This window comes from Argentina anserina, chromosome 5, assembly GCF_933775445.1.
Source record: "Argentina anserina chromosome 5, drPotAnse1.1, whole genome shotgun sequence".
Classification (NCBI taxonomy): domain Eukaryota; kingdom Viridiplantae; phylum Streptophyta; class Magnoliopsida; order Rosales; family Rosaceae; genus Argentina; species Argentina anserina.
Window position 1 is genome coordinate 13,759,617 of NC_065876.1, and position 18,168 is coordinate 13,777,784.

An 18,168-nucleotide genomic window follows, 5' to 3' on the forward strand; every position below is an offset into this window, starting at 1 on the left:
TAATGGGGATATATCGTGCCCATTTTTCATAGCAAATAGTAAAGACAAAGATTTTTATTTCGCCCGAATCAAATAAGACCAATGTAAAAGTTGGCAACTTTTTCTTTAGGTACAAGAATAATTTTATCTTTTCTTCATATGAATCAAGGGAAAGTGTAAAGCCATCAAGTGATATACATTAACCCATGCCATAATGATGAGGATTTCATGTTTACAAGGTCAAAAGAAACGGATTTAAACTTGTAATTGATTTTGGTGAATTTTGTTTGTGTTGCACTTTTTATGTACATGATTGATATTCCATCATGATGGACATTCTTTTCTTTCCTAAAGCAATGTTAGATCAATATCCACGTCCTTACTCCAATTCGTACCAAGAGAAACAAAAGAGACAAAACTAGAAGTCCAAAAATATTAACAAGTCAATTCAATAGGGAATTCATTGGTGAGACATAGCTATAAAATTACATCTCAAAAAAAAAAATGCGGACTTATAAATTCTAAACATCATAACTGAAGTATTCACTTCAACATGCCTAGAGCGTGGACACTCCCTGTACTTCCAACAATGGTTTCTTAACTTCCTACATGTCAATATAGTGAACGTACAAAAACTGAAATCATAATCCATCCGACCTCATATTTATTTCTGAAATGATCAAATATCTGAATTATCAAATCATTCAAAATTTCCAATGGTGCTAATAAACAACGAATAGTAAACGTGAAGCTATGCTTTTCAAAGTTAATATATCACTCCAACAATAATCATGCTTAATGCAACACTAATTCACCACCATGATTATGTTTGTAGCCTGCACCTGAATTCAAATTAATCATGACATGAGAACTTAATGACATCTTAGGCACTAAGATAAGTATTAACACTCCATCCACATATCCTCCTTTAATAATCTTTTGTTTCTTTTCCCACTTATCCTCCACCAAAGGTCCCAAAAAAATAATTGAAAAAAATGGTCCAAGATATTAATACATATATATATATATATATAACAATTATGACACAGAAAATAGTAATTATTACATAAAGGCAATCAGGGAAAGAGTGAGTCCAAAAATGGGGCTAATGAATGAGATGTCCTGTTGTGAGGAAGCCAGAGTGAAGAGATGCAAATCTTGACTCTTGCCTTTGCATAGCTACTTTTCTTCTGCACAGTCTCCATCTGACAAGCAATCAAGTCATCTACTCACTTACTCAACTCTCTCCCTCTCTCTCTCTCTGTCTCTCTCAAGAACACTCCACCTCACTAGTTACACAAACTCTGCATTCTCTCTCTCTGGGAACTCTGCACTAGTTTCATGACCTCACACTACACTCTTTTTCAAGCCAAGGAAAACACAACCAAACATAAAAACCCAAACCAACTTTTTACTGGCCGTTCTCCCCCATTCTAATCTCTTACCTTAAACCCCCAGAAGCCAGAAACCCATCTCAATGCACTCTGCTCTTCCAGTCCTTGCCCTCCTCCTCACTCAATGAGCTGTTGGGTTGAATCTCATTCTGGGTTTTGTGAATGGGGTGCATGTGCTCTACCTTGGCTTCCAAATTCGCCTTCTTCCCTCCAACTCCCCCGACCTACAAGATCCACCACCCTCAAACCAACGACGGCAAGCTCACCGTTGTACCCTCCCCCTCCTCCTCCTCCACCACCTCATTCCCTCTCCCTCACGCCGACGACAACTCCTTCGACGTTTTGCTCATTGACAACAAACGCGGCTCCAAGATTGTCGCTTTTTACCTCAGCAACCCCTACGCTCGTCTCACTCTGCTTTACTCTCATGGCAATGCTGCTGACCTTGGTCAACTCTATGATCTCTTTGTCCAGCTCAAGGTCGCTCTCAGGGTCAATCTCATTGGGTTAGTCACTTTCTCTCTGTTTCCAACCAGTCTGCTTTGTTGGGTCTCACAATGTGTGGACTTTGGGTTCTGGGTTCTGTTTGTATATCTGTTTTTCTAAGCTTCATGGTCCATGGAGTTTGCAAATCTTACAATCTTAACTTTAAAAAAGTTGCCTTTTGTTTGTGAGCTTATTTTTACTCAAACAGTTGATGCTGTTAAGTTGAGTTTAATTTGATTTACTACCTTTCCTTAAGTTGAAATCTTCCAGTGGGTCTGATTTGATGGGCTTAGATCTGGGGTGAATGTTTCAAATCTCTTACCTTGAACTATTTTCACACACTGCTGTTATTGAATTGTCTTTTCACATTTGTCCAGTAACTGCAAATCAAAGTGAAAGTGAATAAGGGAGAGTTAATGGCTTCCCTAAATGTTTGTTCTTATCAGTTTTTTTTCAACCTTTTTCTTTATTTTCTCCTCTAGACTCTAGTATTACTTTTTCTCATTGTATAAAGTAAATGGATTTTGTTGTTCTATTTGGAATTTTGGATATGGAGATGCAGCTTTACTGCTTCTCTTTTTAAACCGTGGAATGTTGTGCCTTAGGGCTCTTCAGATCTACTCTTCACTTTCTGTTCAAGAGTTGCCTCTGTGTCCTCGATGATCCGTATCTTTCGAAACCCCTATGATGTGAGACCTAAGAATTGAGTACATGATTTAAGTCATAAGCATTTTGCGTGTTTGATTTCTTCAAATGTGGTTTCCAGATTTGTAAATGGGCTACTTCTTTAGTCTTTATTCTTCAATTCCCTTGTCAGGAAATTGGTTTGTGCTCAATCATAGTAGAAAATTTCATCCGGGGTCTGATGTCACGTGCAGTCATTGCAATGTGATCAAAATTTTAATGAATAATGATCACATTGCTATTACCTTTTAATGGCGATCTCTTTTTTGGTCAGAAACTGAATTCATGTTTTCCCTGCGATCTCCTTGATTGGGTTTGATGTTCATCCAGTGCTGAATTTTGTATGCAGATATGACTATTCTGGCTATGGCGCCTCTACTGGCAAGGTAGCCTGTGTTTGTTATACTTCTTACCTGTTTCAATATTTCAAGCAAAACATTTCTTAATGATGCAAATCCAAAGGATCTCTTTCTTAATGTTATTCCACGCTAAATAATTCATCTGAGGAATTCAAATTGTGCCAGACCATCCAAGTGATTAACCAACTCATAGATAATTCATATCATCATAGGATTGGATGTCACATAGGTTCTAAAATTCCAAAAGTAGTAAGTCTTTTGGTAAGATCATGTAAAAATCCTATGGCATAAGTGAGCATTGTTGAAATTAGTTCCGGAAAGTAGATATCGGCTTATGTGGGGAAGATCATGCATACACCTCCCCCAAGACTGAGGGAAAATTTCTTGTTTCAGATATGTCAATAATTGCAGAAGTATTGGACTGGTTATAACTCACAATTGAACAACAGTAACGTTGATCACATGTTTACTGGAATTTTCTTGCATAAAAGCTTTATGCATTGTGATAAATATGTTAATATCAACAAAAATGAGCTAAATGTTGCTTTCTATGGGTAATCCATGCAAGGCTTCACAGAAAGTGCATGTGTATGGATTGGCTATTTGACTATATAAGGTAATTGGGGGTATCTGTTTGTGTATTGATGTATTGGATTTTGTAACGTTTCAGTTGCTTTTCACGAAAATTAGAGGCATCTCATTTTATGTGTTGACATTACACCTGCTTACTAGTTAGTGCACTATTTTTGGATTTTCTTATCATCATTAAAATGTTAAAATGTTAAACGGCTCATGACCTTTAAAATTGTCCAGTTGAAGTATTTAATTACATATTGTTACTGGAATCCAGCCAAGTGAGGAAAACACATATGCTGACATAGAGGCAGTATATGAGTGCCTTCAGACCGAATATGGAGTAAGCCAGGAAGATTTGATCTTGTATGGGCAGTCAGTTGGAAGTGGACCAACACTCCACTTGGCATCTAAACTACCAAGATTAAGGGGTGTAGTTCTGCACAGTGCAATTCTCTCCGGCCTTCGAGTTGTCTGCCATGTAAAATTCACATTCTGCTTTGACATTTATAAGGTATGGTCTTATATCTTAGCCAGTTGAGTAATAGATGGCTAGCATCAACTTGATTCTTGACACGGCCTTCCATATCAAATGACAATAGTTTTTTATATTTAGTGGATTATGAGAGTTATAAATGTAGTATTCTGCCAAGACTAGAGTACTATGCTTTGCTAATGTGAATATGGTGTTAATATTATGTACGCAGAACATCAATAAAATTCAGAACGTGAAGTGCCCCGTGCTAGTGATACATGTAAGTGCTTCTGGAATTGATCACTATAAATCTCATGTTTTTGTCTGGTTGATTATGTAATGTTAAAAGCACAATAAACAGATGGATAAATTTGTATTCCTCACTTGTCTCAACTCTTGAATAAGTACCGAGCCTAAGCTGATGTGTCACAGGCTGACCTACATTTTGCAGGCCACTGTAAACTGTAAAACTTAATTAATCTGTTAGAACATGATGTTAAAAGAGAAAAGAACCTTCGATAGGCTGACTGGCAATAAGGTTTCGCTTACTCAAACCCCACTAGTTTTTAACTGAATCTGACTTGAGTTTTCCTTTAACCATCTTGGGTTCCTATTTTTTTTTTTTTAACTTTCTTTTCTTGTCCAAAACCAATTCAAATTCTCCTATAGCTATACCTTGTTATTACTGTTATAGGATGGCTGGTGGATTGAGTGGAAACCTGTAACATGTTCATTGCCAATATAGCTTATAAAAATGGTGCCCAGGGTTCCCATCTAGGTTGCTGGTCCAAAGGCTTCAGAAGTTGCTATATACATCTTGGGAAAAGGGTAATAAAGAAACATGAGAGTCGGAACATATTAGGTGTAACTATGTCTTTCTAGTTTTATAAAGGAATTCATATAAGCTCCAATATGTCCCTTGACTAATTTGATGAAGTTTGAAAGAGATGACAGATCTTTCCAAGGAGAATGGAGTTTAGAATTTGGGAGTTGTATAAAGCGTTTTCCTGGGAGACTGGGAGCCCAAAAAGTTTACAAGGGTTGAGAGACTAATTTTACTAAAATGTTTAATTCATTGTATAGTTGATAAAATCTGACTTTTGTATGTCATGTGTATCGAACCCTTAAAACTCGATTATTATAGACTTATTCATGTTTTAGGTAATCAGTACATTTATTCTGATCTGTGTTATAATAGGAAGCACTGAATGATCAATCATTTGACTCAATTAGACTATGACAAAAGCACCATGGATGCAGTTTTCAGAAACATTATACTAGTATACGTAACATGGCATTTTAACTGTAAATTTTATTTATCGAAGGTGGAGCCCAACTGTTGGGTTACCAATGCTCGAGTTTCGTGGATGTGCTAAGGTCATGTCTCATATTTTCTGATATCTAGCATCTCGATCATCTTAATAGTGATAAGATTGATAGATTGATGGTTAAGTATTCTAGGTGATTAAGATAGAAATTTAGGCTGGTATTTGTGTTTTTTCTGTTTTTTTTTTTAAACGAGAGTTCCCAATGGGAAGAAAGAAATTATATTTTGACTCTTTGAGTGAGGAGATGAAAGTATGAGTATAAATGTACATGTTTGCAGCGTTTAGAAGAGTGGAGCCAATCTGAAGTTTGAGTTGCTTATTTCCACATTGGACATAAGCCATGTAATTTCGTCTTATTTTAAGCAATTAAGAGAGAGCCATTGTTTATTATCCCATCTTACTGTTCAACATATTGATGGAAAATAGTAGCCTGATGAATAGTATTGAATGCTAACCTGAGGCTGCGGCAGAATCTCTATGAAACCTTTATTGAACAGTATCATTAGATTGTGATCGCTTTATTGTGCCTATTCCCTTCTTTAAAAGCATCAACCAATTAATACCGATATTTGTGTCGATATGCAAATGCTTAGCCATTCGTCTTAAGACTGGTCTGTTGCTACGTTGCTGACTGTTAATGGATTACTAAAGTCATGATGATCTTAAAACTTTGGCTGGCTATTCAGGTTGACAACCTGAGATTAGTTCATAGGATTTCCTAAATTCTGAACATATTTTTCCATGATAATCTAAGTAGTTTCTGTAATCATTTTCATTTTCATTTTCATTTCGTTTGCTATGCCTCATCATAATTATAAGCTAAAATGCATCTAGAAACTATCTTACAGGGCACAGAAGATGATATTGTGAATTGGTTGCATGGCAATGGACTGTGGGAAATGGCAAGGGATCCATATGAGCCTTTGTGGATTAAAGGAGGTGGGCACTGCAACTTGGAGCTTTACCCAGAATACATCCGCCATGTTTGCAGGTTTATTCAAGAAATGGAGAACACAACCACAGAAATCCGATTGAAAAAGATCCGTCAGAACATGCATGCGCGCAAGAGATCATGTGCAAGCAATTGCTGTAGAATTAAAGTCTGTCGACCCAAATGCCCAGAATGTTCCATACCAAAATGTGTAAAATGCTCCTCATGCTGGACGCTTAAGTGCTCTTGTTGGAAGCCAAAATGCTTTTCTTGCTGGAAGCCGAAATGTTCTTGCTGGAAGCCGAAATGTTCTTGCTGGAAGCCGAAATGTTCTTGCTGGAAGCCAAAATGCTTTTCTTGCTGGAAGCCGAAATGTTCTTGCTGGAAGCCAAAATGCATCTCTTGCTGGAAGCCAAGCTGCATAAAATGTTGCTGGCGACCCAACTGCACAAAATGTGGAGGACCAAGCTGCTGCAGCAGCTGCACTGCATGTTTTCAGTGGCTGTGCTGTGTAGGAGGAACACAAAGTGGGTTAGACAGGAATCTGGATGGCTGATGGTATACATGGTTGTTGTATAGGTTTGAGCTGCTAACACCCTTTTCTTGTGCAGTAGTGTTGGAAACAGGAGGAAGTAGTACTCGGGTAGATTAAAAATTTTATAATTAATTTATTTTCCTGAAACTGGTCTGCTTTGAGACTCACAATATATGAACTTTCTTCAAAAACATACATTTTGAATGAGAAGTGCATTAATTTTAGGTAGCTTAAAGCTCAGACGTAGGGACACTTCTCTGACTGAAGCAATCCTAAGACTTGCAATAATGCAGGATATTTAAGCTGCCCTTTTCAGTCATCAAAATGGGTATTACCTGGAGGAAAAGGAATTCAGTTTCCTTGACCTCTAATATCTTATGTATGTGAAGTGTGAACTTGCATGGTTGTCACAAGGATGATGTAAAATGAAACAGCATGCTCCTAAATCCTCAAGACTAGCTAACTTGGCATCACGATTTTTTTTTCCTAGAATGATGTAACATGCTTGTACATCTCTACATTCGGCTCTACATTCACAATCAGAAGTCTAATATCCCCAAGTCCTGTCACTTCTGTAAGGTGTTTCTCAAAGAAGCACATCGACCTATCAAATGAAATCATTTGAACATCCCTTTTATTATTTGGTTCGGCCTCGAAGTTAATTTCACGACTTGTATTTCGATTTCCAAATCGTCCTCCACCAGCGGAAGCTTGTTGGTAATATTGTGGATTCCTAAACCTGGTGCCAAACAATTATTTACCAAATTCAAACCTGCAACTTGGTCTTTGATCTGCATTCGGTGTGGAAACCACGTTCTTGTTTTGAAATTGGTTAATTCCCTCATCTTCCTCACGTCCTTGCTTTCTTGACAAAGAAAAACACTCTCCAAACCAAATCAGAGAAAAACAAAGTTAATTATTATGTTTGGTCATGGACTCATAGATACAACTTATGTACACTACTCAATATATTGGCTCAAGTCACACGACCGAGTCTAGAAGATGGAGACCGCAAAGCCATAGTCAGGCTCAGGGAGCATGAGATTTGTAGTCTGTCGACAGAGATTTAAGATGGACTACTAATCTTGAAATGTCTCTTATCAAAGTACAATTGTTAATTAGCCTACTAACTCTGTCAATTCATCGTTCAATTTTTATCAATGGCAATTAGCTCTGATTACACAATGCAATACATTGCTTTGAGACGAAAGGAAATCCGAGCCTGAGATCTATAAGACAGACTATAACCTTTGCCAATGTATCCAGGGACGTATCATGTTGTATATGTTTAGAGAACAATTCCTTATTTATTTGTACCAATTTGACGAAGTTCGATTACGACTTCAATAACTAGTACCTACAAATTACAAACAATTGTTGCATTTGATAGGTGAAACGAGAACCCAAGACCAACATACTCATCGTTTCTGTTGCTTTGTTTGACAAAGTCCTACTTTGTTAGAGGGAGCCAGCAAGTATATTGCGACTATTGTCCTCAGTCCTTTATATATGAGAATTGACACATTCCAATATAGCACTCTTCAATTTTCATGACATCCTTCATTAGTCTACTAGGTCCTAACCATATAACTAGGTTGCCATTTGTCTGTTACAAGTAACAACTACGGGAGAATCAAAGTAATCATCTTGAAGGATACTGTATCCTAAAACCATATTCAAGTGGGAATCGTAAACTATAGGGGTATTTCAATATAAACCCATTTTTGAAGCTTTTTTAAGGGAAATTCACCTATATTTTTCTTCATTGTTTATCAAATTATTGTTATTCACTTAAATCTAAATTACAAAATGTCACTATTAAAGGCTGAGATATATAAGTGATTAGTCGATGAACAAATTATGCTCACATTTATTACTTTAATTATATATTTTCATAGTCCCTAAATAATTTCAGTTTTTCTTTTGCTCATCATAAATTTAGAAATAGAAATAATAGAATGTTTCCTTAATTACATATATCTAGAAATCAAAAGCTTTTTAAATTTAAATCAATTCAATAACGAAATCACTTCATGTTGATTTAAACTTTCATCTTTTTGAATAATTTTAAACTTTCTATTTTATAGGTAGATTTTGTTCATATTTTGATCAATGCAACCTATGTTTGTGGTAGAGATATAAGGTTTCTTCCCTTTCTAGTAGCTTTTTTTTAATTACAACCTAATGATTAGGTACGTATCTCTATAGATGTATATCTCTTATAGGAATTTTTACATCAACCTAGCTATTTGTTAGGTATTCTTTCATTGCAAAAATCTTTTTCATAGGTTGAATGTGAAATATATACTAATATGCATGCTTCTATCTATTAGGTAACAGTAGAGAGAAAAAATGAAAATTTGGAACCTAGAACAAAGATTTATCATAGGAAAAGTTCATATACAATGATGAGAAAAGAAAAGATTTGAAAAAAAACTTATATACATACATATTGCATGGATACTATACCTTATTCACATATTCAAAATGAAATGAATGAATGATACAAGTACACAACAAGTTTGAAATTCTCTCATATGATCTATAAAAGTTAGAGTAGTGTTTGTATTTTGAAAATTTGATATCAACTATATGAAAACAAATTTCTCAAGGAAAATTTTAAATTGAATTTTTCAACAATTTAAAGTAATGAGGAATCAATCAAATGTTTGAATTACAATATTTTAAATGGTTGCTAAGATTAAACAAACCAAAATGACAAAATTGGGTGTAGATTGAAGAAACAATTGAGTGTGGGTTCAACTTTAAAGAGAGACTCTAATATTGGGTTTATCTCTAATTTTCTCTAAACTATAAACTGGTCTTTTAATTTGTTACCGAAATATAACAGTGCTCACTCAAAATCTAAAATAATTCTCATATATCTTGTCGCTGCCATGCTGTCGTTTTTTTTTTGGACAAGGCCATGCTGTCTTCTAAATATGCATGTTTTGGGTAATTCTGAGTCTAAATTTTGATATATTCCAAGCCAGCAGTACTCTCTTCCTCTTAGTGACGTTTATACATTAACAGTTAATTAACCAAGTCTAACAATCGAGCTAGCTAGCTAGTATGCCATTTGTATGTAGCACCATAATATACAGCTACGTACTCAATCAGCTAGCTGTTAATGTATTTTCGATCTGCTGCGCATGCATGAGATATGTACATATATAGAATAGATCCATTAGATCGATGTAGCTAGAAACTAGCAATTAGCAAATGTTACCAACTCTTTTGACGCTAATTATAAACTAATATTGCTAGAAGAAGCATCAAGAACCTTCTGTAGACTTTTCTTCCAAGCTAATAATATTTTCGCTCATTTGAACTGGGTCTTTGATAAACTTTGTTTTTTTTTTAATTAATTGACAGATGTGTAAACACCTGATACTTTCTATATGTATATATTGTGATCGAAATGACCATCGATCACCTATTCACCGACATAAGAATTAACGTTTAGATGATTTTTTTTCCTTAATTATTTGAAAAGCACGTAAAGATGATTAGATATATGAACGTTTCTTTTAGGTATGATAAATATATGCATGTTGGTATAATATCATGTGTCACACGTAGATTCTTCAATTGATTAATGATCGAGGAGTGGTCGTGTTGATCCAAAACATTGGTTGGGTCTTGAACTGTATTGTTTAAAGGTAAGTCATACGTGATGTGATTAGATATGTACTCGATCAATATCACTAACTAGAGTCTTATAGGAGTTTTATGCTAAAAACTAACGACTAAAGACTAAAGATAAGAACATATCGATCTGGTACAAACCGTACCAAAAATATCAAAGTTAAGAACTCTGCGTCTCTGCCTACTAAGGGGGAAATCAATCTCCCAAGAATTAGGACTCGCAAGGGAGTGGCCAATAGACACGAGAGCATCCACAAGACCGCAACGAAGTTCGCCTCTGTGAAAACATGGTGAAAGGAAATTGTGTTGTCTCTCCAGCATGGTGTGAACAAATAGAAGTTGCATGCCTATCGTTTTTCACTTTATATTGACGTAAAAAAAACATAAAACATAAAATTTTGGATATTGAAATCAAAAGACAGAAACCGCCACTAAACAATTTTCACCTATATTGAAGTAATGCACTGTCTGATAACTGATAACTACTAGTTCAAAGCACGAGCCTTAGACAAAACCAATGAAGAGTACAAGACATAGAATATAAATTCAAACAAAATGTTATCAACTTCAAAGTCATCTTCGTGTTAGAAACTTATATGAAATGCTTAAGAACACATACGTAGTATCCATATTATTGGATCTTTTCCTTTATATGTAAGTTTAGAACTTGTTGGACATGATTGACAAAATTTTAAGAACGATCCATGAGGTTTCCTCCGCTAATGATTACAGTGTCTTAAGATCCAAAACAGTCACATTAGTGCTTGAATTTACGAACTCTGTACACTTTTCATGCACGCGGTACTATTAACACAGTCAGTTTCATGTTATTATTCAAATTTTGAAGGGCAATCAGGTATTTTCATAATCCTTGTCTCTGTTCCATTTCAATCATCGCCTCTAGCCCTTTGCCATCTCTATTGTTGATCAACATCTCAACCATAAAAAAATCACAAAATCCATAAACCAAAATCACCAAAAAGGTCCCCAAAGCAAACCCAACAATAACACCCCAACCAAAGCTGACCCAATGAAATGCCCTACAAAATTCATCAAAAGTAATACTAGCAGAATTCAGAAACACGACGTACGGTGGCAACTCTCTCTTTATTTGGCTGCTCGATTAGTGGGACCGAGGGGTCTGGATGGCCTCATCACCAATTGAAGACTCCGAACCTCCTGGAGTTGATTTGAGAAGTTGATGTCTTCATGATCTCTGGTAATGAATAAGACTTATGTGTTGTACGGTTGAAAGGATTTGCTCTTGGAGACATCTTCAATTGTATACATAAAAGAAAAGGAAGGATAAGATGGGGTTGGTTATTTTGCAGAGGATGGTTAGAATTTCATGATTGGAAGGTGAATAAGGGTGAGCTTCAAAGCTTGTGTCTTGGGGGTTTGGAGCAGAGATGTGGAAGCAATTGAACTGAGAAAGAGAGGTTTGATTTTGGGGCCATTTACTAAGAGGACGAAAATTTTCTTCAAAATATAACAGAGAGATTGTATAATATGACGGAAAGTTAACCGAATGTATTGAAAATGGAACAAAGAAAATAGTTCATGTATTAATGTGATTGTTTTGGATCTTAAGACACTATAATTATTAGTGGAGAAAATTTCGTGTATTAATCTTAAAATTTTGACAACATTCTAAGTAATCAAATAGAAACAAAAGAAAAGTCATAAAGAAAGCTGATGATCATGATCAAACATATAAAAAATGGACGGTGGTACAAGGTTAACGTTATAAAGGTCGTGTTCTGGGCGTTTGGCTCACGTGTCGTTGTGTAGGACAATACACCTCCAACAGAAAACCGAACAGAATGCAATGAAAGCACTTTTGCTGGAATCACGGTCGGGAAAAGCACTTTTAACGCCCACAATCACTCCAAAACCCGAATATCCAATTATTAGGAAGAGGAAACTCGACGACCCGTAACATGCGAAAAAGCACACAGGCAGGCCCACGCCCCACGCGGTCTACGCCTTACGCGGTTCTTTATTGGCCGGAGGTGGAGAGGTTAGAATTTGAATTTTTCTATTTGATATATTAATATGGGACAGAGGAATATCCTCCCACATTTTCCGCCGTTTCTGGCTAAGTCCTTGTCTTAGTAATAATTATTCTTGACAAGAGAATTAACGGGTCATGTTTGTTTCTCTAAAGATATGACACATAAAGGAAAAATTCACGTTGCTCATAAAATTGTGGCAGTCATGCATCAAAAATCAAGATGATGAACATAAGAAATAAGATTCTGCATGAGCTGAACTAAAATTGCAAAGTTAGATTCAATTTAAAAATTATTTAATGTTCCGGGAGAATTACTATTCTACCCTTGTGTGTGTCTTAGCCTAATAGGTTTCCTGTTAGGAGATAGATTAGCATCTCCGTAGTAGATTAGGACTCCGAATCCTACGGGATTGTGGTGTTGTAAATGCCTATATATAGGCCCCCATATCATTCAATAATATACAAGTAATTCATCCTCAAACACGTTCTCAGCACGAAGCCCTAAAACCCTGAATCTTTTAGAGCCTTCCGAAATTTTTTTTTCTCTTCTTCCCTCCGTCGCTCCTGCCCGCCGCTGCCTCCTGCCGCTGCCGCAGCCCCCCCTGCCGCCGCAGCCCCTGCCTGCCCTCGCAGCCCCTGCCCCTCGCAAGCCCCGCAGCCCTGCAGCTCCGCAGCCCTGCAGCCCCTGCCCGCAGCCCTGCTGCTCGCCGCTCGCCGCATTCGCCGCTCGCCGCTCGCCGCATTCGCCGCTCGCCGCATTCGCCGCTCGCCGTTCGCCGCATTCGCCGTTCGCCGCATTCGCCGCTCGCCGCATTCGCCGCTCGCCGCATTCGCCGCTCGCCGTTCGCCGTTCGCCGCATTCGCTGCTCGCCGCACCTGCTGCTCGCCTCAAAGCATTCAAAATTGCTCCTCCCGCATATTCACGCAAGAGACGTGAAAGTCACAAGCAAGGACTTCGCTCAAGAGAAGCTACTCCCGTATACTACAAACCTTCCAAGGTAAATTTTTATAAACGTTCCCGCTTTTGAACGTATAGATATATTATATCGGGCGCTATTAGCCTTCTTCTTGTCTTAATTTCGGCCTTTCTTATAACGCCGATGAGACTATAGAGGGATGGGTTTCCCCTCTTGGTCGATGTTTTCTGTGTGACGGTCCTGGGGGAGTCACGATTGTTTTGAAAGGGAAGTTAATCGATTTTCGTGTGGTCGCCTGAGTGCACCGCTGTTTTGGGTGCGATCATGAGTATCGCCGCTTGCATCGATTTTTCTTGTGACCATATACGTCACCCCTTCTAATTCCTATTATACTTGAATCTAATCGATTCCGTATTCGTGTTTATGTGTGATGTATTAAAGATTGGCATTCAATAAAATTTCTCACTTCTTGCTTACAAGACGATCTCTTTGAGAATTTTATTTATCCGACACTTAGCATGATGATCAACGTGTGCAACTCACGTGGTTCTTAAATTGGACGCTTTTGGGTTACATGGGACCCCAATAGCACTACATTGTGAATTTGGAACTTAAAATTCGGAAAACGAACCTCGGAACGTCGAAAATCGACGTCGTTTTGCCTTGGCCGGCCCCGGTTACTATTCCGGCGTTTCCGGCACGTTTTGCCGGCGTATTCGCCGTCTTCCGGCCATTTCCCGGCGTTTCCGGCACCGCCACTCGGCTCCTGCCGGCGTCCCCTGTCGGACCTGAAGTCCCGGCCTCCATACCGGCCAGTTTCGACAGCCGCCGGCCGGTTTTTCCGGCAATAGGTGCCGCCGGTTTTCCACCGAGTTTTTCGACGATTTTTTCGTCGTTTTCTCGTGATTCTTCCGGCATATTGCAGCAGCCCCTGCTGCCACGTTTTCCTCGTCCAAAATTCACCCGGTTTAGAGTTCTTTTGACATGGTTTTCCGGTTTGTTTTTCCGGTTTTCTCCAAGTCCGTTATATGCACTCACCGGTACTCTTTGTGTGTGTTTCCACACCATTATTGGATGGTTTCTACCACCCTCGTTTACTGTTTGGTATTTCACTGCTTCAATACCATGATTTCCAACTCTTTAGTTGAAGAATGTAGTACTATTGCCATGTGATACATTCGATGGAATCGCGCTTTGTTCCGATTCCCTTTCTTACAATATCCTACGGCGTATTGTATAGAATTGTTCCCGTGTCGCTGACTCTCTTAATTGTCATTTTGTAGATGTCCCGCGGTGAAATCGAATGTCTAGCTGATTGCGGAACCACCCACACTGTCCTACGGCACAGGCAGTTGTTCACGGATCTAGTGTTTTCGACTTCTTTGATGACTACAATGATTGGCTCGAAATCCATCATTCAAGGAAGAGGCACTGCTTCTTTCATGTTGCCTAATGGTACGACTCTTAACGTCGTAGACGCTCTTTATGCGCCGAAGTCTCCCCGCACCTTGCTAAGTTTTAAGGACATACGTGCCAATGGTTTTCACCTCGATACTTATGTTGAGAATGGAGAGGAATATCTTTGCGTTACCTCTGAAAAAGCAGGCCATCGCCGCATCTTAGAGAAGATGAAGAGTCTTGGGAATGGTTTGTATCTTACTTCCATTCGGATCTTTGAATCATATGCGGTTGAACGCAACTTTTGTGATTCAGACTCTTATATGCTTTGGCATGCCCGTCTCGGGCACCCTGGACGTGATATGATGATCAGAATTCTTAAGAATTCACATGGTCATCCATTTTTCAAGTCCCGGAAGCGATTGGAGGATCACCTCACCCGTGCTCCGCACGGTGAGGCCGTGCCGACCCATGCACCGCATGGTGAGGCCGAGCATGCCTCACTCGGCAGCTCTACGGCTTTCATGCCGTCGGTGGCGGCATCCCCTCCTTCACAGGAGCTTGTGATGCCTCCCGTGCTTTCACATGCCTCCATGGCAATTTCTGATGCCCATCGCTCGTTTTGCAAAGCTTGTTCTCTTGCTAAATTTCAAGGAAGTCCTTCTTTTGCTAAGGCTTCAACCGAGAACATTCCATTCTTACAACGTATCCAAGGTGACATTTGTGGACCTATTCAACCAGAATGCGGACCTTTTCGATATTTTATGGTATTGGTTGATGCATCGACGCGTTGGTCACACGTCGCATTGCTATCCACAAGGAATGCTGCATTTGCTAAGTTATTAGCTGAGATCATCAAACTTCGGGCTCACCACCCCGATTATACTATCAAATCCATTCGTTTGGATAATGCTGGAGAATTCACCTCCAAAACTTTTGATGATTACTGCATGTCTATTGGGATCGAAGTTGAACATCCCGTTCCTCATGTTCATTCACAGAACGGTCTAGCAGAGGCTACCATCAAGCGTATTCAGCTTGTTGCTCGGGCAATGGTTATGGGTACTAACCTGCCGGTCTCTGCGTGGGGATATGCAGTGTTGCATGCAGCGACACTTATTCGTTTCCGACCCGCGGCTAACCAAGCGTTTAGTGCGTACCAGATGGTAACTGGTTACGAACCCAATATTTCACACTTACGCATCTTTGGTTGCGCCGTTTATGTGCCTATTACGCCTACGCTGCGTACTAAGATGGGTCCTCAGAGACGATTAGGTATCTATGTTGGCTATAATTCCCCAACGATTGTCCGCTACTTAGAACCAACCACCGGAGATCTCTTTACTGCAAGATTTGCAGATTGTCACTTTGATGAGACATGCTTCCCGTCGTTAGGGGGAGATGGGAATGTTATCATTCCAAATGAACGTCAGGAATTGACGTGGTGTGTCCCCACTATGTCTCATTATGATCCCCGCACTGCTCAAAGTGAGTTAGAAGTGCAACGCATTATCGACCTCCAGAAAGTCGCGGATTCGATGCCTGACGGCTTTGTAGATATTGCTAAAGTGACGAGATCAAACATACCCGCTGCGAACATACCGGCACGGTTGGATGTCCCGAAATACGGGCGTGGAAGACAAGCTCCTGGACCTAGCAACGTTGGCACCGCCCCTGACAGTGGGACGGAGGCCGACGGCGGCACCACCGTACGCCGTGGTGTTGCCGGCGCCTCTTATGGCGACGATGCTGAGATGGCCCAGCATGGAGCAGCTTCGGCCTCGGCTCCTCAACGAAAAAGGGGAAGACCGATAAACTCTAGGGATTCAAAACCTAGAAAGAAGCGAATGACTAAGGCACAGCGCGTCATCAACGATGAATCACCATCGTATGAAGTTGTCTTTGATTACAGCTATGTCCATGAATCAACTCAAGTGTTTCCGTGGGACGCTATGGAACCTTGTTTGATGCCAGAGAACAACGAAATCTCAGTGAACTACACAAGTGAGCAGTCGGTCCGAAACCGAGCCACCACATGCATTGATGACGTTTTCGCTTATTCCGTCGCACTTGAGATCATATCTGAAGACGACGTTGAACCTCGCTCTGTAGCTGAATGCGAACGCAGAGCAGATTGGCCGAAGTGGAAGGAAGCAATCCAGGCAGAACTTGACTCATTAGCGAAGCGAGAAGTCTTCGGAAAGGTTGAATTGACTCCAAGAGATGTCAAACCTGTTGGACATAAATGGGTCTTCGTTCGTAAGCGTAATGAGATGAACGAGATCGTGCGTTATAAGGCAAGACTCGTGGCACAAGGATTCTCACAACGACCTGGTATTGACTATGAAGAGACTTATTCTCCTGTTATGGACATCATTACCTTCCGCTACCTTATTAGTCTGGTAGTGTCCGAAAGACTAAACATGCAGCTTATGGATGTGGTCACAGCTTATCTCTATGGGGATCTTGACGCAGAGATATACATGAAAGCTCCTGAGGGACTACCTTTACCTCCATCAAGTGCCTCCAGACCACGGAGTGCTCATGCAGTCAGATTACGTCGTTCGTTGTACGGGTTAAAGCAATCCGGAAGAATGTGGTACAATCGGTTGCATCAATACTTGGTGAGAAGGGGTTACAAGAATGATGAACTATGCCCATGCGTGTTCATACGAAAGACAAATTCCGGATTCGTCATCGTTGCGGTCTACGTTGATGACATGAACATAATCGGTACTCTTGATGAGATTGAAGAGACCGTGTCTTATCTGAAGTCGGAATTTGAGATGAAAGACCTAGGGAGGACGAAATTATGTCTCGGCCTTGAGCTTGTGCATAGGGCCGACGGCATCTTAGTGCATCAGTCAAATTACACGCAGAAGATGCTTCGACGTTTCAATATGGATCTATGCAGTCCATTGTCTACTCCCATGGTCGTCCGAAGTCTAGATATCAAGAAGGATCCCTTCCGTCCTAAAGAGGATGATGAAGACGTTCTTGGTCTTGAAGTTCCATACCTTAGTGCGATTGGGGCACTATTGTATCTTGCTCAATGCACTAGACCGGACATATCTTTCGCAGTGAACTTATTGGCTAGATTTAGCTCCGCACCTACGCTACGTCATTGGAATGGAATCAAGCATTTGTTTCGATACTTGAAAGGTTCCCTTGACATGTGATTGTTCTACCCCTATTGCAGAGAGAACACCGCCACGGTATCTCCCCACACCACCGCCGTCGCCGACCCCGGCCTTGCCGCCGTACGCCGCAGCGACGCCGCCGGCAGCCATGGCGTGGAGACCGTGCGCGGTGCCGAGAGCAGCCACCGGTCCCGTGCAGCTCTTTCCCCCGATGCAAAGACTCCAAACAACTTGTTAGTTGGTTATGCCGACGCAGGGTACCTCTCTGACCCTCACAAGGCTCGTTCTCAAACCGGTTATGTGTTTA

At 39.9% G+C, this 18,168-nt stretch overlaps 1 protein-coding gene across 2 annotated transcripts; it reads left to right on the plus strand.

The window, feature by feature from the left end:
• The first annotated feature begins 1,144 nt into the window (after nucleotides 1–1,144).
• On the plus strand, nucleotides 1,145–6,972 carry LOC126793359 (uncharacterized). Of its 2 annotated transcripts, none has more exons than XM_050519856.1 (5): nucleotides 1,145–1,879; nucleotides 2,893–2,929; nucleotides 3,753–3,989; nucleotides 4,183–4,230; nucleotides 6,113–6,280. In XM_050519856.1, exons 1-5 carry the CDS (start codon nucleotides 1,536–1,538, stop codon nucleotides 6,146–6,148), a joined length of 702 nt encoding a protein of 233 aa, XP_050375813.1. In that variant the 5' UTR covers nucleotides 1,145–1,535; the 3' UTR covers nucleotides 6,149–6,280. The 2 variants fall into 2 exon arrangements, with proteins under 2 accessions (XP_050375813.1, XP_050375812.1); XM_050519855.1 differs by having other exon boundaries at nucleotides 1,151–1,879; nucleotides 6,127–6,972.
• The last annotated feature ends 11,196 nt before the right edge of the window (nucleotides 6,973–18,168 follow it).